Source organism: Balaenoptera ricei, chromosome 3, assembly GCF_028023285.1.
Source record: "Balaenoptera ricei isolate mBalRic1 chromosome 3, mBalRic1.hap2, whole genome shotgun sequence".
Classification (NCBI taxonomy): domain Eukaryota; kingdom Metazoa; phylum Chordata; class Mammalia; order Artiodactyla; family Balaenopteridae; genus Balaenoptera; species Balaenoptera ricei.
This window is the reverse complement of record NC_082641.1, coordinates 109,469,285-109,496,568: the sequence shown is the minus strand read 5'-3', so window position 1 is coordinate 109,496,568 and position 27,284 is coordinate 109,469,285. Positions and strand designations below refer to the sequence as shown.

General features: G+C 42.3%; 2 protein-coding genes and 1 pseudogene across 3 annotated transcripts in view; 2 read left to right on the top strand and 1 right to left on the bottom strand.

Moving 5' to 3' along the window:
- The window catches only part of LYRM7 (LYR motif containing 7), a 42,945-nt gene extending 38,521 nt beyond the window's left edge, over positions 1-4,424 (bottom strand). For both annotated transcript variants that reach the window (XM_059919455.1, XM_059919456.1), the window contains exon 1: positions 4,176-4,424. In XM_059919455.1, the coding sequence (XP_059775438.1) occupies positions 4,176-4,193 (18 nt within the window). In that variant the 5' untranslated portion in view covers positions 4,194-4,424. The remainder of the gene's footprint in view (positions 1-4,175) is intronic.
- Positions 4,425-8,894: 4,470 nt separating this feature from the next.
- HINT1 (histidine triad nucleotide binding protein 1) lies at positions 8,895-14,144 on the top strand. The gene is made up of 3 exons (XM_059919454.1): positions 8,895-9,141; positions 11,970-12,074; positions 13,824-14,144. The coding sequence occupies exons 1-3, from the start codon at positions 9,031-9,033 to the stop codon at positions 13,986-13,988; spliced, it is 381 nt and encodes a 126-aa protein (XP_059775437.1). The 5' UTR covers positions 8,895-9,030; the 3' UTR covers positions 13,989-14,144.
- A 10,353-nt stretch (positions 14,145-24,497) lies between these two features.
- On the top strand, positions 24,498-25,318 carry LOC132363769 (phosphatidylinositol transfer protein alpha isoform-like; annotated as a pseudogene).
- The last annotated feature ends 1,966 nt before the right edge of the window (positions 25,319-27,284 follow it).

Here is a 27,284-nt window from a genome sequence, read left to right as displayed (position 1 = left end):
CCCTCAAAAGACATGTTTAAGTCCTAATCCTCAGTACATGTAAATGTGACCTTAGTTTGGAAGTAGGATCTTCACAGCTATAACTGAGTTAAAGTGAATCATTAGAGTAGGCCCTAATCCAATATGACTAGTATCCTTAAAAGAAGAGGATAATGCCAGGTGAAGAAAGAAACACAAAGGTGTAAGACCACCATGTGAAGATGAAGGCAGAGACTGGAGTGATGCAACAGCAAGCCAAGGAACACTAAGGATTGATTGCCACCATCAGAATTTAGGAAGAAGTAAAGATTCTGTCCAGAGTTTCAGAGGGAGCATGGCTCTGCTGTCACCTTGATTTCAGACTTCTAGCCTCCAGAACTGTGAGACAATAAATTTCTGTTGTTTTAAGCCACCCAATTTGTGGTAATTTGTTAGAGCAGCCATAGGAAACTAATACAGATTTTACTACTGGGAAGTGGGATGCTGCTGTAACAAACATCTAAAAATGTGAAATTGGCTTTGGAATTGAGTAATGTGTAGAGACTGGAAAAATTTTGAGATGTTTGATAGTAAAAGCCGAGATTGTCTTGAAAAGATTGTTGGTAGAAATAGGGACATTAAAGGTGGTAGAACATCATAGAAACCCAGGGAGTTTAATATTACAAGAGCAGTGGAAGAGATTGCATGGGATTAAGAAAAAAGTGAGAAGTAAACCTAATCGTTTTACATGCTATTCAGGGAAAAAACAAAGCGATTCCATTAGTACAACAACCAGTATCCCTACGTTAAGAATTAGTATTAAGAAAAAGAAAATGTCATCATTACTGCCTTAGAGCTAATATCACCTTGGAGTTAATAAACTTTCATTAAAATGTAGACAGCTAGGTCACAGACTGTCTTCTCTTACTAATTTACTTATATTGATTGGACAAATTCTGGCAGTATATATGGAAAGTCAAATTACTTAGCCTTTTTGCCTCAATTTTCTTGAATAATGGGCTAATTTTAAGGGTGGATGATATAATTTCTGTACTAGGTTTCACTTTAGCTGGTTAGTACTTATTTGTCTCTTCTAAGTCTGGGTTATATGCCCCTCTTGAGTACATCCACAGCAGTGGGCACTTACTACAATTACTTGCTGTGTCCTCTACTTCCTGAAAGGCTTCTTGGTCATCTTTGTATCTTCCACATGGCACAGGTGTCTTCTACACATGGCAGTTCTCACCAAAAGTGTTTTTGGAATGAATTCTATTTAATTTCATTTGTATTCAAGTTTTCCAAGCAACTTCCCACTTCGAGGATGGTCCATATGATATTTCTTCTTCATAGAATACTCTTTTCTCTATTCTCCTAGCTAGGTTCTAACAAAACTTCAGGTCTCAACTTATACTTTTATGAGAGATTTTTTTGTTTTGTTTTTTTTGGCATCCCTCCATACAGGTTAAATCCGAGTTATGTGCTCATAAAACACACTGTATTTTCAACAGAAATATATATCAGGGAACTTCCCTAGTGGCGCAGTGGTTAAGAATCCACCTGCCAATGCAGGGGACATGGGTTCGAGCCCTGGTCCAGGAAGATCCCACATGCCACGGAGCAACTATACCCGCACGCCAAAACTACTGAAGCCGGCGTGCTCTAGAGCCCATGCTCCGCAACAAGAGAAGCCACTGCAATGAGAAGCCCGTGCACCACAACGAAGAGTAGCCCCCGCTCGCCACAACTAGAGAAACCCCGCATGCAGCAACGAAGACCCAACGCAGCCAAAAATAAAGAAAATAAAAGATAAATAAATTAAAAAAAAAAAAGAAATATGGATCAATGGAACAGGATAGAAAGCCCAGAGATAAACCCACATACTTATGGTCAACTAATCTATGACAAAAGAGGCAAGGATATACAATGGAGAAAACACAGTCTCTTCAACAAGTGGTGCTGGGAAAACTGGACAGCTACATGTAAAAGAATGAAATTAGAACACTACCTAACACCATACACAAAAATAAACTCAAAATGGATTAAAGACCTAAATGTAAGACCAGACACTATAAAACTCTTAGAGGAAAACATAGGCAGAACACTCTTTGACATAAATCACAGCAAGATCTTTTCTGATCCACCTCCTAGAGTAATGCAAATAAAAACAAAAATGAAGAAACGGGACCTAATGAAACTTTAAAGCTTTTGCACAGCAAAGGAAACCCTAAACAAGACAAAAAGACAACCCTCAGAATGGGAGAAAATATTTGCAAATGAATCAACACACAAAGGATTAATCTCCAAAATATATAAACAGCTCATGCAGCTCAATATTAAAAAAACAAACAACCCAGTCAATAAATGGGCAGAAGACCTAAATAGACATTTCTCCAAAGAAGACATACAGATGGCCAAGAAGCACATGAAAAGCTGCTCAACATCACTAATTATTAGAGAAATGCAAATCAAAACTACAGTGAGGTATCACCTCACACCAGTTAGAATGGGCATCATCAGAAAATCTACAAACAACAAATGCTGGAGAGGGTGTGGAGAAAAGGGAACCCTCTTGCACTGTTGGTGGGAATGTAAACTGATACAGCCACTATGGAGAACAGTATGGAGGTTCCTTAAAATACTAAAAATAGAATTACCATATGACCCAGCAATCCCACTACTGGGCATATACCCAGAGAAAACCATAATTCAAAAAGACACACGCACCCCAGTGTTCATTCCAGCACTATTTACAATAGCCAGGTCATGGAAGCAACCTAAGTGTCCACTGACAGATGAATGGATAAAGAAGATGTGGTACATGTATACAATGGAATATTACTCAACCATAAAAAGGAACGAAATTGGGTCATTTGTAGAGACACAGATGGACCTAGAGACTGTCATACAGAGTGAAGTACGTCAGAAAGAGAAAAACAAATATCATATATTAACGCATATATGTGGAATCTAGAAAAATGGTACAGATGAACTGGTTTGCAGGGCAGAAATAGAGACACAGATGTAGAGAACAAACGTATGGACACCAAGGGGGGAAAGCGGGGGGTTCGGGGGGAGATGAACTGGGAGATTGGGATTGACATGTATACACTAATATGTATAAAATATATAACCCAAAGAACCTGCTGTATAAAAAAAAAAACAAACTCTATTTTCAATTCAAAGCACTTACTACACTTGTAATTAAGTAATTGTTTAAACTCTCCATACCTGCCAGATTTCTGTGTGAAGTTATTGTTGCTTCCACTATGCCTAGACAGTATAGGCTAAATGCTGGCTGTTAGGTGCTACTAATAACTATTATGGACACTCAGTAAGTGTTTTGAATGAATAACCGTTTACAATTCTGTTTCTCTTGGTCCTGTGACATATATTGAAATGTACTAAGCACAGAGTTCAGTAGTACACGAGGCACTCTTGGTGGCTCCCTGTTATTGACCAACCATTATAAGCACTGCTTTTCCTCACTAGACTATAGCAGGCCGTTTCCCCTTTTCCATATCTCAACCAGTGACAGGGACTGGTCTCAGCCGGCCATGCTGATAATACTTAAAGTTAGGGATGGCTGGTCCCAGAGAATTGTACACTGGCCAGGAATGCGCATCAGTTTGACAAGAAATGAATCCGAGACAAGGTCCTCGGGGATGTGACCCCCGACCCCGGCGGGGCCATCACTTCCCAAGCTCGTTCACAACACAGGAATCACAGGTTTCTGCTCTGTCTCGCTAAGTGCTACTTTTGGCAAACGGTTTTGTCTGGAATCGGTTTCCTTGGTTCCTAGACGTCTGTGCACCGTCTGGTTAACTGACGAAACCTTTCACCTCATCGGATGGTTTCAGCGCAGGACTGACTTTGGGGTCTCGTACAATTCCCAAGGATGTGAAATGGGCCCCTCACACAAACACTCGGTGTGGAGATGGCAAGGCGGCAGAACTCAAGTCGCCGGCATGCATCACGGACAAACATTCCGTACCCAGTAGACGAAGAAGCAGGACCACCTGTGTCGCCCTCTCTCCTCCGCACCTGCACAAACCTTCCACTGCCCTGCAGGGTCGGTCTCCGGCTCCTCAGCTGTAAAGGCCACATACTCCGTGGAGGGTCCTGAACCCCAGCTACAGAGATTCCAGTCTACGTTCGCAAGGCCGCGCTCTTACCCTCCCCGCCGGCATCGTACCCAACCCCTCCCCGGACCCAGTCACCTTGGCCGCCTGACCCATGGCTCTCCTCACAGCTCCGGCTACTTCTCCAGCAGTCAAGCCGCCCCGCCTCTCGGCAACCAGTCACCGCCTGGTGTGGACGGTCCAACACCCCGTAGCCACGTTCTTAACGAGCCGCAACCAATCACCACGCAGTAGCTCCTTCGTAGCCCCGCCCCCCGTGAAGGGACAGGCGAGAGGTGTTTGCTAAGCCGGTACCCTCTGGGAAAACCGCAAGGAGCAGCCGAGCTCAATTACAGCCGAGAGGGGAACGGAAATCACCTGGACGCCATGTTAGTTAGGGGCAGCGGCACTTCCGGCCATTTCTAAGGCAACCGCCGGTGGCTGAGTGTGGATTGACACTTAATTGATGGCTTCGGCACCTTTATGTCCTTTCCTCCTGTTTGGGGGTTGGGGTTATCTGTTAAGGAACCATTATTTTAACGTTTCCGGGTTGCAAATGTGTCCTTGCAAAAGTGCATAAATAAGAGCCAAGCCCTAACAACTATAGTAGGCGTTGACTGGAACGCTGACTCCCAAAAGCGCTATTGGTACATTATCCCACTTCATTCCTCTAGAAGGTGAGGTTGAGTTACTTGCTCAAGACCACACGATTAGCAAATGGAGGTCTGGGATACAAATGCCTATGATTAACCTGAAAGCTCAGTCTTACCCTCTACTCATCCTGCCTACTCAACTTGCCCTACTCCTTGGTTTTGCTGGTCAAGAAGTTGGAAACAGATAGTTTATTAGCAGCATCATGATCATAAACAGTCATAAAGCATTTAAGTACATTTAACTTATGACCTTGCAAGCATCAAGAAAAAAATCTCAACCTGGCTCCCATCGCATAATCATGGTTTGTCTTCCCTACCCACCCCTCAGGTTAACTTTTAGGTAAAATGGACTTTTTATTAGGAATGAAAGATTTAGACCAATGGATATCCAAGACCCTTTTCCTTCTCTGTGATTTATGTCATTTTAAAGAATACTGCAAGTCATCATGAGAATAGCAAGATAATAGTCGACTTTTTAAAAATTAAAATGCATTGGATTTGCAAAAGAACGTTTAACATAAGCAATTAAACCAAATATACTGGATACTGTCTTTTATCCAGGAAACAATAAATTAGATGATCTTGTGACATTGTATAGTAGTGCCTTCTGATTGCTAATGAATGATTCAAAGATGCCTATTTTCATTTTCAGTTTAGAATCACAGCCCAATCTCCTGAACATTCATAATTTATTTTTATAATTTCTGGCTAACTAGGGTACTGTATTCAGTTAACCAAAGCCACTTATCTGCCAACCTTTCAAAGTATAGTTTCCATAGTGCCCAAAAATCAATTCAGTCCTGAAGCTTCTCTTCTCTTGGGTAAATATGTATGGTTCCTTGAGCTGTTCCATAAAAGAGGTGACTATTCTGGTTGTTCTGGGAATATGTCTTGGTTTGTTGGCATCTCAAAGTGTGGGACCCAGAATTGAACAGGAAATTCCTACATGTTCATCATGTAAGGTCATGGAGTATGTGGTAGGCTGACTAATGGCTTACAAAACATGTCCCTATTTAAATCCTAGGAACTTTTGAATATATTATTACCATTTATGACAAAAGGGGCTTTGTAGATGTGATTAAGGATTTTAAGATGGGAAGATTATCCTGGGTTGTCTGATGGGCCCAATGTAAACACAGGATCTTTTTCTTTTTAAGATTTATTTATTATTTATTTATTTATATTTATTTTTGGCTGCGTCGGGTCTTAGTTGTGGCACCCGGGATCTTCGTTGAGGCATGCGGGATCTTTCGTTACAGCACGCGGGCTTCTCTCTAGTTGTGGCGTGCGGTTTTCCTCTTCTCTAGTTGTGGCACTCAGGCTCCAGGGCGGGTGGGCTCTGTAGTTGTGGTGCACAGGATCCAGAACAAGTGGGCTCTGTAGTTTGCGGCATGCGGGCTCTCTAGTTGAGGTGCTTGAGCTCAGTAGTTGTGGCACGCCGGCCTAGCTGCCTCGCAGCATGTGGGATCCTAGTTCCCCGATCAGGGATCGAACCCGCATCCCCTGCATTGGAAGGCGGACTCTTTACCACTGGACCACCAGGGAAGTCCCAACACAAGGATCTTTATAAGTGGAAGAAGGAAGCAGAGTCAGGGAGAGGTTTGCAGATGCTCTTCTGTGGTCTTTGAAGATGGAGGAAGGGCCAGAAGCCCAGGGACGCAGGTGGCCTCTAGAAGACAGAAAAGGCAAGGGAACCGTTCTCCCCTAGAGCCTTTAGAAGGAATGCAGCCCTGCTGACACCATGATTTTAGCCCAGTGAAACCCAATTTGGACTTCTGACTTCCAGAATGTCATCTGCTTGTGGCCCCTTCCATCTTCTAAGTCAACAGTGGAGCATCTTCAGTCTTTGACTCTCACCCCTGCTTCCATCATCATATCTCCTTGTCTGAGTCTCACTCTCCCGTATTCCTCTTTCATTTAAAGGGGTCCATGTGATTACACTGGGCCCACCTGGATAATTGAGGAATCTCCCCACCTGAAGACCCTTAACTTAATCATATCTGCTCATCCCCTTTACCATGTAAAGTAACATATTCACAGGCTCCAGGGATTAGGAGATGGAAATCTTCTGCCTATCATACCCACTTTGGGTGAAGCTGGTCAATAAGGATGAAATGGAAGGAAATGAAGTAGGAGAAGCAGCCGTGGGCCTGATCACTTAAGAGCTTATAAGCCAAGTTTAGGATTTTATATTTAATTCTATGATGAAATGCCTTACCATCAGGAGAGTGACATCGTGATTTACATTTTATAAAAATCATCTTCGCTACTGTATAGCAAATGGACTATAGTAGAAGCAGATAGGCAAACTAGGAGGCTCTTGAAGTACTCCAGGCAAGATATGATAGAGACTTGGATTAGGGTGGTGGAGTAGAGGAGGTGAGAAGTGATTAGATGCATATGTGTTGAAAATCCACAAAGAAGAGTTGATGATTGCAAGGCTTCTGGCTTGTGCAATTTGGTGAATGACATTATAGTAGATGTAAAATGCTGCAGGAAGAGGTTTTTAGATTGTTTGTTGCGAGGGAGTAAAAATAAATTTGAAGTGCCTGTTAGACATCCTACTGAAGGTGGTGAGTAGGCAGAAATATGTATCATACACCAATCTGGAATTAAGGGGTCGGGAGATAAATACTGGAGTCATTACTCTGTAGATAGCAAAGCCTCTTAGTGAAAGATGACCATATTATTTACTACCCAACCCAGTATATATTCATTTTTTAATTTTGACAACTTCAGTCTTACAGAAAAGTTGCAAGAATGATAGATAGAATTTGCAAATACCTTTCACTCAGTTTCCCCTACTGTTAACATTTTACTACAGTTGCTTTATCCTTTTCTTTTTTGGGGATCTCTTTACTGTTTGAAAGTGAGTTGCAGACACAATACTGCTATACTCCTAAACACTTCAGTAGGTTTTTTTCCTACAAAAAACACATTCTCTTACATCAGTGGTTCTCAAAGTGTAGTTCCCAGGCTAGCAGCAACTGCATCACCTGGAAACTGTTAGAAACCTAAATTATAGGGCCCCACCCCAGATCAACTGATTTTGATAATTTTGCTGTATGTATGTGGGGAAATTAACAAGACTTTCAAAACTATTTCCTAATTTGTATGCATTATTTAGATTTCACCAATTGTCTCAGGAATGTCTTTATACCAAAAGTACTAAATGGGGCACTTTTGTGATTAAAGGGGACCACTATCAATAATTTTGCCAAGGCAAAGTGGTAAAGGTATAATTTTTCATAATAAGGACACTTGGAGATTAAGTGTTAGCTAGAGAAGAGGGCGAAGAATGGAATGCATTGAGACGCCTGGAACAGAAGGCTCACTATGAAGGAGAAATAGCATCCAGAGAGGTAGGAGAGTGAAGGCTTTTGCTGAAAAGAGGGCATGGTCAACAGTGGCAAATGTTGCCAAGGGGTCAAGTATAATGAGAACTGGAATTGCCTATAGGATTTTGTAAGTGGAGGTCCTTAGTGACCTTGACAAGAGGCAAATGGTTTCAAAAAAGAAAGATAAAGTGGACACAATATATAGAAAACTCTTTTAAAAAGGAGCAAAGACATGGAGGGGTATGTGGGGTTAGGAAAGGTGGTGTTCTTTTAAGGTGGGGCATCTTACATTATGCTGATTAATGCTGGGAATAATTCTTTGCAGAACAGTCTAGGGAGGTTTACAAACTACTGATGCCTGGGTCTCTCACCCCCAGAGAGTGATTTAACTGACCTGGGGTGTGGCCAAGTTCCCGGGGACTTTTTCCATGCTCCCCAAGTGACTTTTAACGTGCAGTCAAGGTTGTGAACCACTGCTAGAGAAAAAAAAACGGATGCAGGTGGGCTTACTTGCTGGAGCTAAGACCTATGTAGCTGACAAATTAAGTTATCATGGTGTCTCTGCCAGCAAAAACGGCCAGTACTGCTTAGGTTATCAAATCTTTTCAGTTACAGTATCCGATTTTTCCTACAAGCGTCCATAAGTTAAGTAAAGGGCTTACTGCAGTAACAACGCTCCCCGAGAGACAAGAAAGAAAGAAAAACGACCCTGGTGCGGAACCCTCGGGCCTCCAATCAGGAACCGCCCTCCAGCTTAGTCGCGCCCAGCGATTCCCCTACAGCTGCCGCGCGCCCGCAGCAGCCCAGCGCACGTCGCCAGTGCGCACGCGCACGAGCTGCCGTGGCAAGAGAGCAGCGGTCCCCCCGCAGGCTTGGCCGCCAGCTCCCGCCCTCTGCCAGCTCCCACGGCTCCTCCCTCCTCCCGACCTTCTCCCCGGACGGCCGCGCGGGAGGGACGCCGAGATGGCAGATGAGATCGCTAAGGCTCAGGCCGCCCGGCCTGGTGGCGACACGATCTTCGGGAAGATCATTCGCAAGGAAATCCCAGCCAAAATCATTTATGAGGATGACCAGGTAGGCACCGGGCGCCGCCTCGCTCGTGGGCTGAGGCGGGGCAGCCGCCTGTGGACACGCGGGTTTCCCGTGGTGGGAAGGGAAGGGAAGGGAAGAGTCGGGGTGAGGGTGCGCCGCGGAGAAGGGAAGGCAGCGGGCCGCCTCGCGCGGCCTCTGCCTCGGGCCCGCAGCCAGCGGGCTGGGCCGCGGCCGCTCCGAGGCGGCCGGCCGGCGCGTGTCTGCGCTCCGGTTACCCGTTATCAGCCCGGAGCGCTGGCCAGGCCTCCGGGCGCCCGCGGGCCCGCGCTGCGGGGTCTGGGCGCTTGTTGTGGGCGCGCCGGGTCCTCGGCCTGAGCGCCCGCCTGCTCCCCGACTGCCTCGGACCTCTCCTGTGTCAGGAATCTGACAATCTCGCCCGCGCTCTGCCTGACAGGCAGAAACCCGATCGCACCCTGAACTCGGGCCCAATCTCCGCGATCTCCCGCGCACAGCCGGCCTGCCGGGCAGCTCCCGGGCGCCTTTCTCCGCCGCCTTGCGCTAGAGGGCCGGGGGCGAACGGCCTGGGGGCGGCACAGACGCGCTGGGCCTGGGCGAGGGCCGCTCGCCAACGCCACCCGGACCCACCCCCGCCGCCCATTCTCGGGCCTAGGACTCCTGAGATGAGAGTGGGCCTGCATCTAGGATTTGCTTTCCTTTGGCCCCTCCCGGGAAGAATGGTTCCTTTTATATTTTACAGGAAGCAATTTTATGCCAAGGGATTAAGAATGTCGTTTTTGTTGACTTCACTCTAGGTGAAACTGTTTTAGAAAGGCCGAGTTCATTTGACTTCGAGACATCTTGTATAAAATATTTAGTGGGCGGTTATATTTATGGATCTCACATAAAGCTGGACAGGTTGGCTGATTTAGGTACAAGGTTTGTGAACTTTAATAAATTAGCTTTATGAAATATGGAATATAAGGAAACATTTTATGCTACTAGTAGCATTCTTAGATTCAGAACACCTAAGATTTAATTCCTCGAGGTGAATTTATTTAAATATCTTTATTTGTCCATTAGGGGAGTTCTTTTGTTGTAGGAAATGTGTATTTCTTTAAAAATATTTTAAGTTTCTTTTAATAAACGATCGTTGAAATACTGACTTGTGAGCCATCAAAGTTCTAAGGTGTAACAGCATGAAGCAATCTAAATGATACAGCATTTTTGTACAGAGTACCAAGTAGAATAACTCCTGAGACAGTTAAGCTGGGATAGGTTCTATTAAACAGCTTCCACCTTCAGTAGAGAACAAGAGATTCAAAACCATTCAAGTGGTATGTAATTTGTCTAAATGTTACTTATGCTCTTCATTTCTACAAAAGAGAATAGATATATTTATTAAGTAATTGAGTAAAGTTGGAAGAAATCGGTGTTGGTCAAATATCAGCAAATTTCTCATTACAAATGTGATCACCGCCATAAAAGAAAAAAACCAAATTGCACAACCAGGGCTCCTGACCTAGGGAAGGTGGGGACGTGAATCAAAAGATTTCCTTTAAGTGGCGTTGGGAAATTTGGATAGCTGCATATAAATCAATTAAGTTAGAACACACCCTCACACCATGCACAAAAATAAACTCAAATGGCTTAAATGGCTTATGTTTAAAGACTTAAACATAAGACATGACACCATAAAACTCCTAGAAGAGAACACAGGCAAAACATTCTCTGACATAAATTGTACCAATGTTTTCTTAGGTCATTCTCCCAAGGCAATAGAAATAAAAGCAAAAATAAACAAATGGGACCTAATCAAACTTACAGGCTTCAGGCTTTTGCACAGCAAAGGAAACCATAAAAAAACAAAACAAAACGAAAACCGAAAAGACAACCTACGGAATGGGAGAAAATATTTGCAAATGATATGACCCACAAGGGCTTAATTTCCAAAATATACAAACAGCTCATAAAACTCAACAACAAAAAAACAAACAACCCAATGGAAAAATGGGCAGAAGAGACATTTCTCCAAAGAAGACACACAGATGGCCACAGGCACATGAAAAGATGCTCAACATCACTAATTATTAGAGAAATGCAAATCGAAACTACAATGAGGTACCACCTCACACCGGTCAGAATGGCCATCGTTAAAAAGTCTACAGGGCTTCCCTGGTGGCACAGTGGTTGAGAATCTGCCTGCCAATGCAGGGGACACGGGTTCGAGCCCTGGTCTGGGAAGATCCCACATGCCGCGGAGCAACTAGGCCCGTGAGCCACAATTACTGAGCCTGCACGTCTGGAGCCTGTGCTCCGCAACAAGAGAGGCCGCGATAATGAGAGGCCCGCACACCGCGATGAAGAGTGGCCCCCATTTGCCGCAACTAGAGAAAGCCCTCGCACAGAAACGAAGACCCAACACAGCCATAAATAAATAAATAAATAAATAAATAAATAAATAAACCAACCAACCAACCAACCAACCCAAAGTTTAAAAAAAAAAAAGGCTACAAATAAATGCTGGAGAGGGTGTGGAGAAAAGGGAACCTCCAACACTGTTGGTGGGAATGTAAATTGGTGCAGCCACTATGGAGAACAGTATGGACATTCCTCAGAAAACTAAAAATAGAGTTACCATATGATCCAGCAATCTCACTCCTGGGCATATACCTGGACAAAACTATAATTCAAAAAGATACCATTAGACTGTAAGTTCCATGAAAAGGACCAGAGGACCACATGTATTGTGTCCAATTCTGATTTCCTAGCATTTATTACAGTGTTTCCCATGGGGTTAGTGTGAAAGAATGATAAGTTTAGGCTGTAAGATTATATATGAAAACCTTGATTTTCCCCCCCTCTTATTCCAGTGTCTTGCTTTCCATGACGTTTCCCCTCAAGCACCAACACATTTTCTGGTGATACCCAAGAAACACATATCCCAGATTTCTGCAGCAGAAGATGACGATGAAGGTGTAAGTACATTTACTAACATTAATTTTCTTGTTTTTTAAATTGGGAGACTAAATTTTGACTTTAAAGTGATGTCACATTTTCATTTTCCTGGGGGCATTACTGAGGAAAATCAGAAAATCATCAGGGGTTCAAGGCAATGTATAAGTAGTTTGATTTTTTAATGAGATATAACTGACATATAACATATTAGATTTAAGTATATAACATAATGATTTGGTATATGTATATACTACAAAATGATCACAGTGGGACTTCCCTGGTGGTCCAGTGGGTAAGACTGTGCGCTCCCAATGCAGGGGGCCTGGGTTCAATCCCCAGTCAGGGAACTAGATCCCACATGCCTCAGCAAAGATCCCGAGTGCTGCAGCCAAGACCTGGCGTAGCCAAATAAATAAATAAATTTTTTTTTTCCAAAAAGAAAATGATCACAGTAAGTCTTGTTTACATCCATCACCACAAATTCTTTTTTTTTTGGATTTTAATTCCTTTATTCAAATGATCTCTGGGCTTAAATTTACAAAACAAATTTCATCTTTAGACTTTCATTTCTCCCTGAGAATTTGATAAAGAGAAAAGATGTATATTCAAATTAGATGTAGTTCCATGCTTTTAGTGTTTTTTTAATTAGAGAACCTTACTATTTTCATTGTCTTATGCAGAACCTCTGATATGCTATGTTGAGCAATGTAATTGGACATAGTTTGGCATGGAAAACAGGAAATTAATTTTCAGCCTTTGAAATGGAGTATCTTTAGTGTTAACTGATTAGTGTATTTTCTTACCCATTTCCTATCCTTCTGGGGTCAAAACTACACTCCCACCAACAATCCCAGAATGATGCCCAAAAGAAGTCATCACCACAAATTCTTAAACAAAAAAGGGTTCTAAGCAAGGATTAGTTGGTGAGACTCATTTTTCCTTAAGTAAGAAATAGTGTTATCGTACAGGAGAGGGTTCATTGGCTCTTCTGTTAATGCCGTTAAAGAAAAATAATTACTTGATTTTGCTAGGAGGTACTGGCCTCAATTAAAATTTTTCCTGGTGCTCTTTGTAGTAGATTATATAATTGTTCATAAATACGATTTTATTTAGGGGTACATTATATCTCTGACCTCACTGATGTTGGGCCTGGTCGTATGACTTAACTTGGCCAATGAGTACAAACAGAAGTGATACATGTCTTTTGAATAGAAACTTTAAGAGCTAGCACCCAGTTTGCCATGTTCTCTCTTGCCTCTGCCACTGTGATCATACAGAGACTGTTCCATCAGCCTGGGTTTCAAAGTGAAAAAGATGTAGAATATAGAGCCTGGTCAACTTGTGATGAAGACGTAGTAAACACAAGAAATGTATGTTTGTTGTAAACCAGGTTTGGGGGTGGTTTGTTAACCACAGCATAACCAATTCTATCCCAACTGATACACTCCCCCATAACAAGCAAGCAAGGTATCTTGCCTTATTAAGAAAATTTAAATACCACTTGGAATATGATTTAAAAATTGTTTTAATTGAGCAGATTTTTGTCTCTAATTCGTTTATTGAAATTAGTAATTAATAAATACCTAACCTTACTGGGTTTTTAATTGTAGATTATATTATATTAGGATTAAAAGTGTTTCCAAATATTTGCCCAAAGTCTGTTTCAGTTTGGCAGTTTTTTAATTTAATATTTCAACTTGGTAGTTTGTTACATGATGACAAGAAGTTGTAAATTACCATTGCTTAAGAAACTTTTATTTTTTTTCCAGCTTCTTGGACATTTAATGATTGTTGGCAAGAAATGTGCTGCTGATCTGGGCCTGAAGAAGGGTTATCGAATGGTGGTGAATGAAGGTTCAGATGGGGGACAGTCTGTCTATCATGTTCATCTCCATGTTCTTGGAGGTCGGCAGATGAATTGGCCTCCTGGTTAAGTGTGTTGTAGGGATCATTTTCCCTTCTCTATGCAGTGATCAGATCTGCAAGTTCCAATATGCAAAACAATACTTTTTTTTGCCTGTGTATGGAGAGATTGCAGAAATAATTTAAAAAACCCATATGTAATAAAAGAGATTGTTGCATGGTCTGAATTCTGTATTTGACTTATTTTAAAAAACATATTTGTTGGAATGTTTGACGGTGGAGTTCATAATTTGGGAGGTTTTTGTTTTTTCTCCCCACAGAGGACTCAGCCTATGTACATGGCTATAATGGTGTGAGTGATCTTTGAAGACAAATTTAAAAATTTCATAAAATTAGCTTTAGCTTTGAAATATCCTTTTAGGGTAAAATATTAGTCCAGGAGAAGATTTTCTAATCCACTTCTCTTATTTTCTAAGAACAAAGGAGTATGTGATGTGATTGATCCAGAAAATGACAGTTGTGGGTCTAGCAAAGATGCTTTTTGTCCAGGTCACGTGTTTCTCCTGGACTACTGGGGTAGTGTGGAAGGGATGAAAGTAGATTTGTCACAGAATCTTTGATGACCATGTGAAGCCATACAATGATGTTTCCTTGTTACCTAACGCTATTTATTATAAAGACTTGAAAATATATTATTTAGAATTAACTCTCCAAATTGAAAACTCATTGTTGTGAATGTGTATGTGCACACTAGCAAAAATTTTTAAGTTATGCATGACTCTGGCTATGTAGAGTTGGGGGGAAATCTCAGGGTTTGAGTTCTTATGTAGGCTGACAACAAAACTTTTTTTTTTTTGGTCTTGCCATGCACCCTAGCCTTTCTAAGTTTGTGCAGGGCAAACAGGTTTGCTTCTTTGCTTTCCTTCATGTAGGCACTTTCCAGCTTCTAAAATTTATTTAATAAATACTTCTTGCCTCTTTGTCTCTTCTCTCATTCTCTTTGTGTTTATGGGTTCCTTCCATTTTTAATCCCTAAGACCATTTTAGTAGACTGTGACACATTTTATTGCAAATTGTTTTTCTTCTAAATTTTTAATTTTATTAGTGACTTAAAAAATTTAGGGGGAGTGGATTAGGGAAATTGGCTGTATATGTCCTACAAGTGAGTTTTTTCCAACTGTCATTTTTTTACTTTGTTTATGGTGTTTGTTTAAAATATTTATATGGTTAATGTATCAATTTTTAATTTAGTTCATATTTTTAAGAGCCTTTCCCACCCTAGGAGGATTTATAAAAGAAATTATTCCCCTAATACTTTATGGCTTTACGTATTTTTATGCCTTTTTTATGAGGGAAGTTCTGGGGTGGGGGATGAGTTTTGGAGGGATTTGTGCCACTGTATAAAATGTAATAATGAGAGAAGCATTTGTATTATATATAAGAGGGTTGAGTCTAGTTCCTTAGGCATATTAACTTTCCCATTGATTTCATCAAACTAGTGCTAATAAATCAGGTAGATAACCGCTAAGTTGTCTTGCTGATTGTGTCCGACCTTTCTGCCTAAAATCGTTCTGAGACTCAATTTTCAGTGTGTGCAGGGGGGTGGGGGGCGGTGGGGGGGGTGAGTATCCCACACAGCACCAGGTAATTCTCCAGATACCAGCTGGGCGTCCTACAGTTCAATTCAATTCTAACACTACCCAGAGATAACATCAGATTCCACAGGTTAAGGGTTCAGCCCTGCACGACTGCCATCCCCCTATCCCTCCAACTTCAGATGCCATTCACAAGCTCGGGTTGTTACCTGTACTTCTGACCAGCTGGCTATAAATCACAGGTTCTCAAGACTCTTCCTCGACTTCAATTAATTTGCTAGAGTGGCTCACAGAGCTCAAACATTTTACTAACTAGATCAGTGATTTATTATAAAAGGATATAATTCAGAAGCAGCCAGATAAGAGGTACATAGCACAAAGTATGGGGAAGGGCCAGGAGCTTCCATGCTTTCTTTCAGTGCACCACTCTTCCCAAATCTCCATGTATTCACCAACCTGGAATCTCTGAAAAATGCTCTTTTGGGTTTTATGGAGGCTTCACTGCCTAGGCACGATTGATTAAATCATTGGCCATTGGTAATGAATTCAACTTCCAGCCCTTTTCCCCCTCCCTGAGGTTGTTGGGTAGGGCTGAAAGTTCCAATCAAGGGGTTGATTCCCTTAGGTTACCTAAGGGTGGTCCAAAAGTCACCTCATTAACATAACAAAAGATACCTTTATCCCTCTTATCACTTAGGATAATTACAAGGGTTTTAGGAGCTCTGTGCCAGAAAGGGAGATGAAGACCAAATACGTATTTCTTACCATAAATCACAGTATCAAACTGCCTGAAACAGACTTGTGTCAGATATTCACCAAACCTCATGTGGTAGCCAGTTTCCAAGATAGCCCACAGACATCCTCTCCTAGCATCCACACCCTCATGTAGTGGGTCACAAAGGGCTTGTGGCTTATATACCTTGTTCTCTTGGATTGCTCACTTTGGGGGAAGCCAGCTGCTATGGCCAAGGACACGCAAGCAGCCCAGTGGGAAAGCCTATGTTGGGAGGAACTGAGGCCTCCTGCCAGCAGCCAGTGTTAACATGTCAGCTATGAATAAACCACCCTGGAAGTAGATCCTCCAGCTCCAGTCAAGCCTTCAGATGACCGCAACCTCATTAGAGACTCCAAGGCAGAACCACCCGACTAATCTCCCAAATTCCTACCCCACAGAAATTAAGAGATAACAAAGGATTGTTTTAAGCCACTAAGTTTGGGGATAATTTGTTACATAGCAATAGATAACAAACATCCTCTTTTCCTTAGCATATAGCTAAACTACATTTCCCTGCACCCCTTCAGCTACGTGGGGGCATGTGCCTGTAGTCTGGTCAGTGAGATGTGTGAGGAACTGATGTATGCCATTTCAAGCCCCAGAAAAATCTCCCATGCTATCTATCCCCCATGCTTTCTTTTTTCCTTTGTCTTAGCAAAATGCAGAAAGGATCCAGCAGAGGACAATGAGCTGTTTGATGGAAGGAGCTTGAATCCCTAAATGAATGGGGCAGAGTTCTCATTATTCCTGACCCACATCAGAATTCGTTAAGCTGAAACAGGAGGGAAGGGGGCAGGGCACAACTTTTAAAAGAATGACATAGCCCGAGGACATGACATAAACTGATTAGAACCAATAAGGTCCAAGAAGGCGGACAAGTCCACTAGACCTTAAGCCTCAGGATACGCTCATTGTAACACATCAGCAAGCTAAATGACACACTCACAGGTGCCATGACAGTTCCAAGGCTGACCATAAAGGTCAAAAAGTAGGTGCTGGCCTAATTTTTGGAAATCCCCACCCCTTCTCCAAAATAGCTGGAATACTCCTCCCACTCATTAGCCTATGAAATTACCCACCCCTATAAAAACTGACAACCCCATACCCTGAGGCCACTTTTGCCTTCTGAGATGGCCCACGCTCTGTCTGTGGAGTGTGATTCTCTCTAAATAAATCCACTTCTTACCTATCACTTTGTCTCTCACTGAATTCTTTCTGTGACGAGACAACAAGAACCCAAGCTTCGGGCTTCCCTGGTGGCACAGTGGATAAGAATCTGCCTGCCAATGCAGGGGAAACAGGTTCGATTCCTGGTCCAGGAAGATCCCACATGCCGCGGAGCACCTAAGCCCATGTGCCACAATTACTGAGCCTGCACTCTAGAGCCTACGAGCCACAACTACTGAAGCCCACATGCCTAGAGCCTGTGCTCCTCAACAAGAGAAGCCACCACAATGAGAAGCCCGCGCACCACAACGAAGAGTAGCCCCTGCTCGCCACAACTAGAGAAAGCCCGTGCGCAGCAACGAAGATCCAATGCAGCCCAAAATAAATAAATTAAAAAAAAAAAAAAAGAACCCAAGCTTCATTAAGTCCTGAGACCAGGTGTGTGATCTCAGTTAAAAGACCCTGGGTTTGAGTCCCAATCTGGTTTTTGGCTGGGTTCTAGTCCTGGCCCATGGGCTCAAGTCCCAATCTGGGTTTTTGCTGGGTTCAAGTCCTGGCCTGTGGGTTCAAGCCCCAATCTGGATTTTGGCTGCGTTCAAGTCCCAATCTGAGTTACACGGTTTCAAAGCCACTGAGATTTCAGGGATTAGGAAACAGCAGCTAGGAATATTTACCATAATTAATACAAGGTCTATGATTCAGGAGTGGTGGAACTTACTTGTCTGCATAAGGTGGCTTGGGCTTTTAACTATCATAGCAGCCTATTTGACTGTTCTGCCCTTTGAATTACCTAGGAGGGTGAGACTGCCAGGGTAAGCAGGGTTAGAACTTGGAGTTAACAGTTGGGCTCATAAGCAGAGTGTAAGCCAGTTTCTGTAGCACAGCTTGATAGAACTGAACTGAGAGGGAGGCTAAATGGGAAATGACTCCTACCTTTAACATTAAATGTTGTAAGTTTAGACCAAAAGTGATAGATTCAGACCATTCAAGGGTCTTAATTTATCACTGAGATAATTTGCTTGAGTAAGCTACTAAGAAAATCAAAGTGGTCTTTATCCTTCATTTTAAAAAATGTTATTTTTCTCAATGTGATACACCGCATTAACAAATTAAGGAATGAAAACCATATGATCATTTCAATAGATGCAGAAAAAGCTTTTGAAAAAATTCAACTCCCATTTATGATAAAAACTCTCCAGAAAATGGGCATAGAGGGAACCTACCTCAACATAATAAAGGCCATATATGACAAACCCACAGAAAGCATCATACCCAATAGTGAAAAACTGAAAGCATTTCCACTAAGATCAGGAACAAGACAAGGATGTTCACGCTCGCCACTCTTATTCAACATAGTTTTGGAAGTCCTAGCCACAGCAATCAGAGAAGAAAAAGAAATAAAAGGAATACAAATTGGAAAAGAAGAAGTAAAACTGTCACTCTCTGCCAATGACATGATACTATACATAGAAAATCCTAAAGATGCCACCAGAAAACTACTAGAACCAAACAATGAATTTGGTAAGGTTGCAGGATACAAAATTAATGCACAGAAATCTCTGGCATTCCTATACACCAAAAACAAAATATCAGAAAGAAAACTTAAGGGAACACTCCCATTTACTACTGCAACAAAAAGAATAAAAGACGTAGGAATAAACCTGCCTAAGGAGAAGACTTGTACTCAGAAAACTATAAAACACTGATGAAAGATATCAAAGATGACATAAACAGATGGAGAAATATACTATGTTCTTGGATTGGAAGAATCAATATTGTGAAAATGACTATACTACCCAAAGCAATCTACACATTCAATGCAATCCCTATCAAACTACCCATGGCATTCTTCACAGAATTAGAACAAAAAAATCTTACAATTCGTATGGAAACACAGAAGACCCCGAATAGCCAAAGCAATCTTGAGAAAGAAAAACAGAGCTGGAGGAATCAGGCTCCCAGACTTCAGACTATACTACAGAGCTACAGTAATCAATACAGTATGGTACTGGCACAAAAACAGAAATATAGATCAATGGAACAGGATAGAAAGCCCAGAGATAAACCCACACACATATGGTCACCTTATTTTTGATAAAGGAGGCAAGAATATACAATGGAGAAAAGACAGCCTCTTCAATAAGTGGTGCTCGGACAACTGGACAGCTACATGTAAAAGAATGAAATTAGAACACTCCCTAACACCATGCACAAAAATAAACTCCAAATGGATTAAGGACTTAAATGTAAGACCAGACACTATAAAACTTTTAGAGGAAAACATAGGAAAAACACTCTGACATAAATTACAGCAAGATCTTTTTTGACCCACCTCCTAGAGTAACAGAAATAAAAACAAAAATAAACAAATGGGACTTAATTAAACTTAAAAGCTTTTGCACAGCAAAGGAAACCCTAAACAAGACAAAAAGACAACCCTCAGAATGGGAGAAAATATTTGCAAATGAAACAACAGACAAAGGATTAATCTCCTAAATATACAAACAGCTCATGGAGCTCAATATCAGAAAAACAAACAATCCAGTTACAAAATGGGTGGAAGACCTAAATAGACATTTCACCAAGGAAGACATGCAGATGGCCAAGAGGCACATGAAGAGATGCTCAACATCACTAACTATTAGAGAAATGCAAATCAAAACTACAGTGAGGTATCACCTCACACCAGTCAGAATGGCCATCATCAAAAAATCTACAAACAATAAATGCTAGAGAGGGTGTGGAGAAAAGGGAACTCTCCTACACTGTTGGTGGGAATGTAAATTGATACAGCCACTATGGAGAACAGTATGGAGGTTCCTTAAAAAACCAAAAATAGAACTACCATATGACCCAGCAATCCCACTACTGGGCATATACCCTGAGAAAACCATAATTCAAAAAGAGTCATGTACCACAATGTTCACTGCAGCACTATTCACAACAGCCATGGAACTAACCTAAGTGTCTATCAATAGAGGAATGGATAAAGAAGATGTGGTACATATATATACAATGGAAAATTACTTGGCCATAAAAAAAGAACAAAATAATTCCATTTGCAGCAACATGGATGGACCTAGAGATTGTCATACTGAGTGAAGTAAGTCAGACAGAGAAAGACAAATATCATATGACATCGCTTATATATGGAATATAAAAAAAGGCTACAAATGAACTTATCTACGAAACAATAATAGAGTTACAGATGTAAAATATAAACTTATGGTTACTGGGGGGTAAGGAGGGGGAAGGATAAATTGGAAGATTGGGATCGACACATACACACTATGATATACAGAATAGATAACTAATAAGGACCTACTGTATAGCACAGGGAACTCTACCCAATACTCTGTAATGGCCTATATGGGAAAAGAAACTAAAAAAGAGGGGATATATGTATATGTATAACTGATTCACTTTGCTCTACACCTGAAAGTAACACATTGTAAATCAATTATACTCCAATAAAAATTAAAAGAAAATAGTAGTGGGTGCCATTTTAATTCCAGGTAAAGCTCCTTTTTTTTTTTAATTTTTAAATTTAATTTTATTTATTTTTTTATACAGCAGGTTCTTATTAGTCATCAGTTTTATCTCCATCAGTGTATACACGTCAAAGCTCCTTTCTTACTGCACTCATTTCTAGTGTCCTATTACACTGACTACAACATATTTTTTCTACTCATATTATGACTTACAAAATAATAAGTAACTAAAATTTAAAAATTATGGCATGAGGGCTTCCCTGGTGGCGCAGTGGTTGAGAATCTGCCTGCCAATGCAGGGGACATGGGTTCGAGCCCTGGTCTGGGAAGAACCCACATGCCGCGGAGCAACTAAGCCTGTCAGCCACAACTACTGAGCCTGCGCGTCTGGAGCCTGTGCTCCGCAACGGGAGAGGCCGCAACAGTGAGAGGCCCACGCACCGCGATGAAGAGTGGCCCCTGCTCGCTGCAACTGGAGAAAGCCCTTGCACAGAAACGAAGACCAAACAGAGCCAAAAATAAATAAATAAATAAAATTAAAAATTATGGCATGAATTTTAGTTAAAAAGAACAAAAAGCGGGGAGAGTGGCCCAGATGGCAGAGTAGGAAGACCCTAAGCTCACCTCCTCCCACAGGCACACCAAAACGACAGCTATTTACAGAGCAATTATTGATGAGAAAGACCTGGAGACTACCAGAAAAGATCTTCTGCAACTAAAGATATAAAGAAGGAACCACAGTGAAATGGGTAGGAGGGGCAGAAATGCAGTATAGTCAAAACTCATACATACAAAACTCATACTCTTATGACCCACAAATGGGAGCATAATTACAATTGCAGAGGTTCTCCCCAAGGAGCGAGAGGTCCACCCCACATTGGGCTCCCCAGCTTCGGGCCTGGGGGTCCTGCACCAGGAAGATAAGCCCCCAGAACGTTTGGCTTTGAAAGCCAGTGGTGCTTACTTTTGGAAGAGCCAAAGGGCTGTAGGAAATAGAGTCCACTCCTTAAGGGTACACACAAAATCTCACACGCTCCAAGACCCAGAGCAGAGGCAGTAATTTGAAAGGTGCCTGGGTCAGACCCACCTGCTGATCTTGGAGAGCCTCCCAGAGAGACAGGAAGCAACTGGAGCTCACTCTGGGGACACAGACACTGGTAGCAGCCATTGTGGGTAATGTGTTCTACCACGAGGACACTGGTGCTGACAAGTGCCATTTTGGAGTCCTCCTAGCTTATTAGTGCCGGGACGCAGCCCTGATCACCAGCATGTTGGCACAAGTACTGGGATGCCTGAGGCCAAGCAGTTAGCCAAGCAGGGGCACAGCCTCACCCACCAGCAGATTGGCTGCTTTAGGAACCCCTGAGCCCCCAGCTGCCCTGGTACCTGACCCTGCCCACCAGAGGGCCCAGGATCTGGTCTCACCCATCAGTGCGCCAGAACTAGCCTCGGAACCCCAAGGTCCAACAGCCAGTTGTTGAGACCTGGCTTTGCTCAGCAGTGGGCATAACACCAACTCTGGTACCCCCAGGGCCTTGCAGCCAGAGATCTTAGGACCTGACTCTACACACCAGTGGGCAGGCAATAGCTCCAGGACAGCCTGGGCCCAGACTCCACCTGCCAGAGGGTTGGCACCAGCCCTGGGACCCCCCAGGACCCTGCAGCCAGAGACCCCAGAACCTAGCCCTGCCCACTAACAGGCTATCAGCCCCAGGACCACTAAAGTACCACAATTTGCCATGTTAGAACCCAGCCTACCCAGCAGCAGGCCAGCACCAGCTTCATGACCCCCAGGGCCCCACAGCCAGAGGCCTCAGGACCCAGCCCTTCTCACCAGTGGGTAGACACGTGCCCCAGGACCACTGCAGTCCTGCACCTTGCTGTGTCAGGACACAGCCCACCTACAAGTACCCAGCACCAGCCCTGAGACCCTTGGGCCCTGGCCCTACCCATCAGCAGGACAAATCCAGCTCTGGGAAACCCTGGGGCCCTGAACCAGCTGCTCAAGATCTGGCCCCACATACCAGTGGCTGACACGAGCTCTGGTCCCCCAGGGCTCTGCAGCCAGAATCCCTGGGAACTGGCTCCACCCACCAGTGGGCCAGCACTAGCCCTGGGACCCCAAGGGCCCTGGCCCTGCCCTCCAGCAGGTTTACACCAGCTCTGAGACACCTTGGACCCCTCAGCCAGCCACCCTTGGGATTGAGCCCCACTCATCAGCGGGCCAACGCCAGCTTTGGGACACCCAGGACCCTGCAGCCAGCCATGTCAGGAACATGTCCTGCCAACCAGCAGGTGGACACTAGATCCAGGACCCCCAGCTGCACAACCACCCACTTTAAAGTGATGAAAGGAAAAACCTCCAATCAGGAATACTCTACCCAGCAAGGCTTTCATTCAGATTTGATGGAGAGATCAAAAGTTTTACAGACAAGCAAAAGCTAAAAGAGTTCAGCACCACCAAGCCAGCTTTACAAGAAATGTTAAAGGGAACTCACTAAGCAAAAAACAAAACAAAACAAAACAAAAAAACAGGCCACAACTAGAACATGAAAATTACAGAAGGAAAAATCTCATCGATAAAAGCAAATATACAATAAAGATAGTAAATCAACCATGTATAAAGCTAGTAGGAAGGTCAAAAGACAGAAGTAGTAAAATCATCTATATTCTGAATAAGTAGTCAAGTGGTACACAAAACAAAAAGATGCAAAATATGATGTCAAAAAACAGTAAAGGTGGGGAGAGTAAAAATGCATGCTTGTTAAAATGTGTTCGGACTTAAGAGATCAGCAACTTAAAATAATCATACACTCACATATATTTCTATATATAAACCTTATGGTAAGTACAAACTAAAAATCTATATAGATACACAAAAAAGAAAGGATTCCAAACATAACACTAAAAATAGTCATCAAATCACAAGGGAAGAGAACAAAAGAAGAAGAAAGGAACAAAAAAGAAGTAAAAAAAATAACCCCCAAACAATTAACAGAGTGGCAATAAGTACAAAGCTATCAACAATTACTTTAAATGTAAAGGAACTAAGTGCTCCAATCAAAAATATAGAGTGGTTGAATGATACAAAAACAAGGCCCATATATATGCTCCTTACAAGAAACTAATTTCAGATCTAAAGACGTACACAGACTGGAAGTGAGAGACTGGGAAAAGGCTTTCCACGTAAATGGAAATGAAAAGAAAGCTGGGGTAGTGATATTTATATCAGACAAAATAGACTTAAAGTCTATTTTAAAGAGACTGTGACAAGAGACAAAGAAGGATACCACATAATGATCAAGTGTCAGTCCAAGAAGAAGATATAGTAATTGTAGGCAGAACTGGAGCTCTGGGCAGCACCAGCAGTGGCATAGGAGGCAGCGAGGCTGGGATGGCAGAAGCCAACCAGTGATTGCAGCAAGAGTGGCAGGGACAGAGCAGACCACAAGGAAGGTGCACAGGCAGCCAGACTGGGCCAGGCCATGGGGAGAGTGGCCACTGGGAAGCAGGCAGCAGGCTGGGTGGGCAGCTGCCTAGCCATGAAGCGACATGGTGCTGCTCAAAGAGTATCAAGTCATCTTACCTGTGGCTGTGGAAGAGTATCAAGTGGGGTAGCTGTATTCTGTGGCTGAGGTCAATAAAAGTGAAACCGGTGGTGGTAAAGGCATAGAGGTCCTGGTGAATGAGCCCTATGAAAAGAACAGTGAGTAAGGCCAGTAAACACACAAGATCTACCACTTACAGAGCAAAGTGCCCAGGTTTGTTCGAAAGCTGGCCCCAGAGGGAGCCATGAATATACATGAAAAAGCATGGAATGCCTACCCTCCTACCGTTATTGCTGAACTGTTATTACAAATGAGTACATGAAAGAAGACTTTCTGATTAAAATTGAAACCTGGCACAAACCATATCTTGGCACCCAGGAGAATGTGCATAAACTGGAACCTGAGGCATGGAAACATGTGGAAGCCATATATATAGACACTGAAGATCAAAACCAAGTACTTAGCAAGGATTTCAAGGTAGAGGAAGACCCAGCAAAATTTAAATCTATCAAAACAGGCTGAGAACCCTTGGGCCCCAACTGGAAGCAAGAACTTGTAAATCAGAAGGACTACCCATACATTCATACATACAAAATGGTTACTGTTAAGTTCAAGTGGTGGGGCCTGCAGAACAAAGTGGAAAACTTTATACATAAGTAAGAGAGGTGTCTGTTCACAAACTTCCACAGGCAGCTGTTCTGTTGGCTTGATAAGTGGGTTGACCTGACTATGGACAACATTCAAAGGATGGAAGAAGAGATGAAGAGATAGCTGGATTAGACAAGGCAAAAGGACCCAGTTAAAGGAATGATGGCAGATGACTAAAGCCACCCCTCCTCCTTCTGCACTTTTTGCAAGACAGTGGTCAAAAGGAAGGCCCAGCAGCTCCACCCTCCCAAGTGACAGGCCATCTTTGGACATAGTCTTTCTGTGCCCATTCTTCAGACAACTTTTTATCCCTTACTGTAGCTAATTCTAGATGCCCTTTAATATTGGGAACAAATAGACCATCTGGTATTATGAAGTCCATGTGTGCGGGAGCCTGTTCCTCTGAGATGTGTGGTGTGCAGGTTGCTGTATTTACAGCTCCTCCCTCTCCAACCATTGTGTTCTCAACCTATTTCTGTGTGCCCTCCCGCACTTTATTTCCAAGTGACAATTTTAGTCTTTCAAAAAAAAAATTGTAAATATATACGCACCCAACATCAGAACACTTAAATACATAATGCAACTATTAACAGACATAAAGGGAGAAATTGACAGTAACACAATAATAGTAGGGGACTTTAACACCCCACTTACATGAATGGACAGATCATCTAGACAGAAAATCAATAAGGAAATACTGTCCATAAATGACATATTAGATGAGATGAACTTAATGGATATATATAGAACATTCTGTCCAAAAGCAGCAGTATATGCATTCTTTTAAAGCATACGTGGAACATTCTCCAGGATAAATCATATGCTAGGCCACAAAACAAGTCTCAGTAAACTTTAAGAAGGCTGAAATCATATCAAGCATCTTTTCCAGCCACAATGCAAATACAAGAAAAAAACTGTAGGGAATTCCCTGGCAGTCAAATGGTTAGGACTCTGCGCTCTCACTGTTGAGGGCCCGGGTTTGATCCCTGGTTGGGGAACTAATATCCCACAAGCCACGCAGCCAAAAAAAAAAAAAAAAAAAAAAAAAGAAAAGAAAGAAAAAACACTAACATGTGGAGACTAAATGATATGCTACTAAACAACCAATAGATTACTGAAAAAAATCAAAGAAGAAGTAAACAAATACCTGGAGATAAATGAAAATGAAAACACAATGATCCAAATCTATGGGATGCAGCAAGAGCAGTTCTAAGAGAGAAGTTTATAGTGATACAAGTCTACCTCAGGAAACAAGAGAAATCTCAAATAAACAACCTAACCCTACACTTAAAGGAACTACAGTAAGTCCCCTACACACGAACGAGTTCCGTTCCGAGAGTGCGTTTGTGAGTCTAATTTGTTTGTAAGTCCAACAAAATTAGCCTAGGTACCCAACTAACACAATAGGCTATATAGTACTGTACTGTAATAGGTTTATAATACTTTTCACACAAATAACACATAACAAACGAACTCAAAAAATTAAAAAAAACTTTAATCTTACAGTACAGTACCGTGAAAAGTACAGTACAGTACCAGCTACATCATCGCTGCTTTTACTCTTGCTTCCAGACATCCTGGGCTTGAAATAAAGATACTGTACTACTGTACTCTATAAAGTACTGTACACTAAAGTACACAAAAGCACAACCACTTGTAGAGGATGCATGCATGTAACAATGTACACCAGACATGTGAACTAACTTACGTGATTGGACATGTGAACACACGTTTGCATCTTTGAAAGTCTGCAACTTGAAGGTTCGTATGTAGGGACTTACTGTAGAAAAAAATCAAATAAAACCCAAAGTTAGTACAAGGAAAGAAATCATAAATAAAATCATAAATGAAATAGAGATGTAAAAAAACACAGAAACACCTAGAGGGGTGGGATAGGAAGGGTGGGAGGGAGATGCAAGAGGGAGGAGATATGGGGATATGTGTATATGTATAGCTGATTCACTTTGTTATAAAGCAGAAACTAACACACCACTGTAAAGCAATTATACTCCAATAAAGATATTAAAAAAAAATACCATAGAGCTGGTCCTTTGAAAAGATAAACAAAATTGACAAACCTTCAGCCAGACTCATCAAAAAAAAAAAAAAAAAAAGAAAGAAAGAAAGAGGGCCCGAATCAATA

Bases quoted from the DNA above. Each gene is read 5' to 3' on its own strand.
- HINT1 (XM_059919454.1), top strand. From the start codon at position 9,031: ATGGCAGATGAGATCGCTAAGGCTCAGGCCGCCCGGCCTGGTGGCGAC. The intron at 9,142-11,969 runs GTAGGCACCGGG...CTCTTATTCCAG, and splicing joins TCATTTATGAGGATGACCAG to TGTCTTGCTTTCCATGACGT. The intron at 12,075-13,823 runs GTAAGTACATTT...TTTTTTTTCCAG, and splicing joins CAGAAGATGACGATGAAGGT to CTTCTTGGACATTTAATGAT.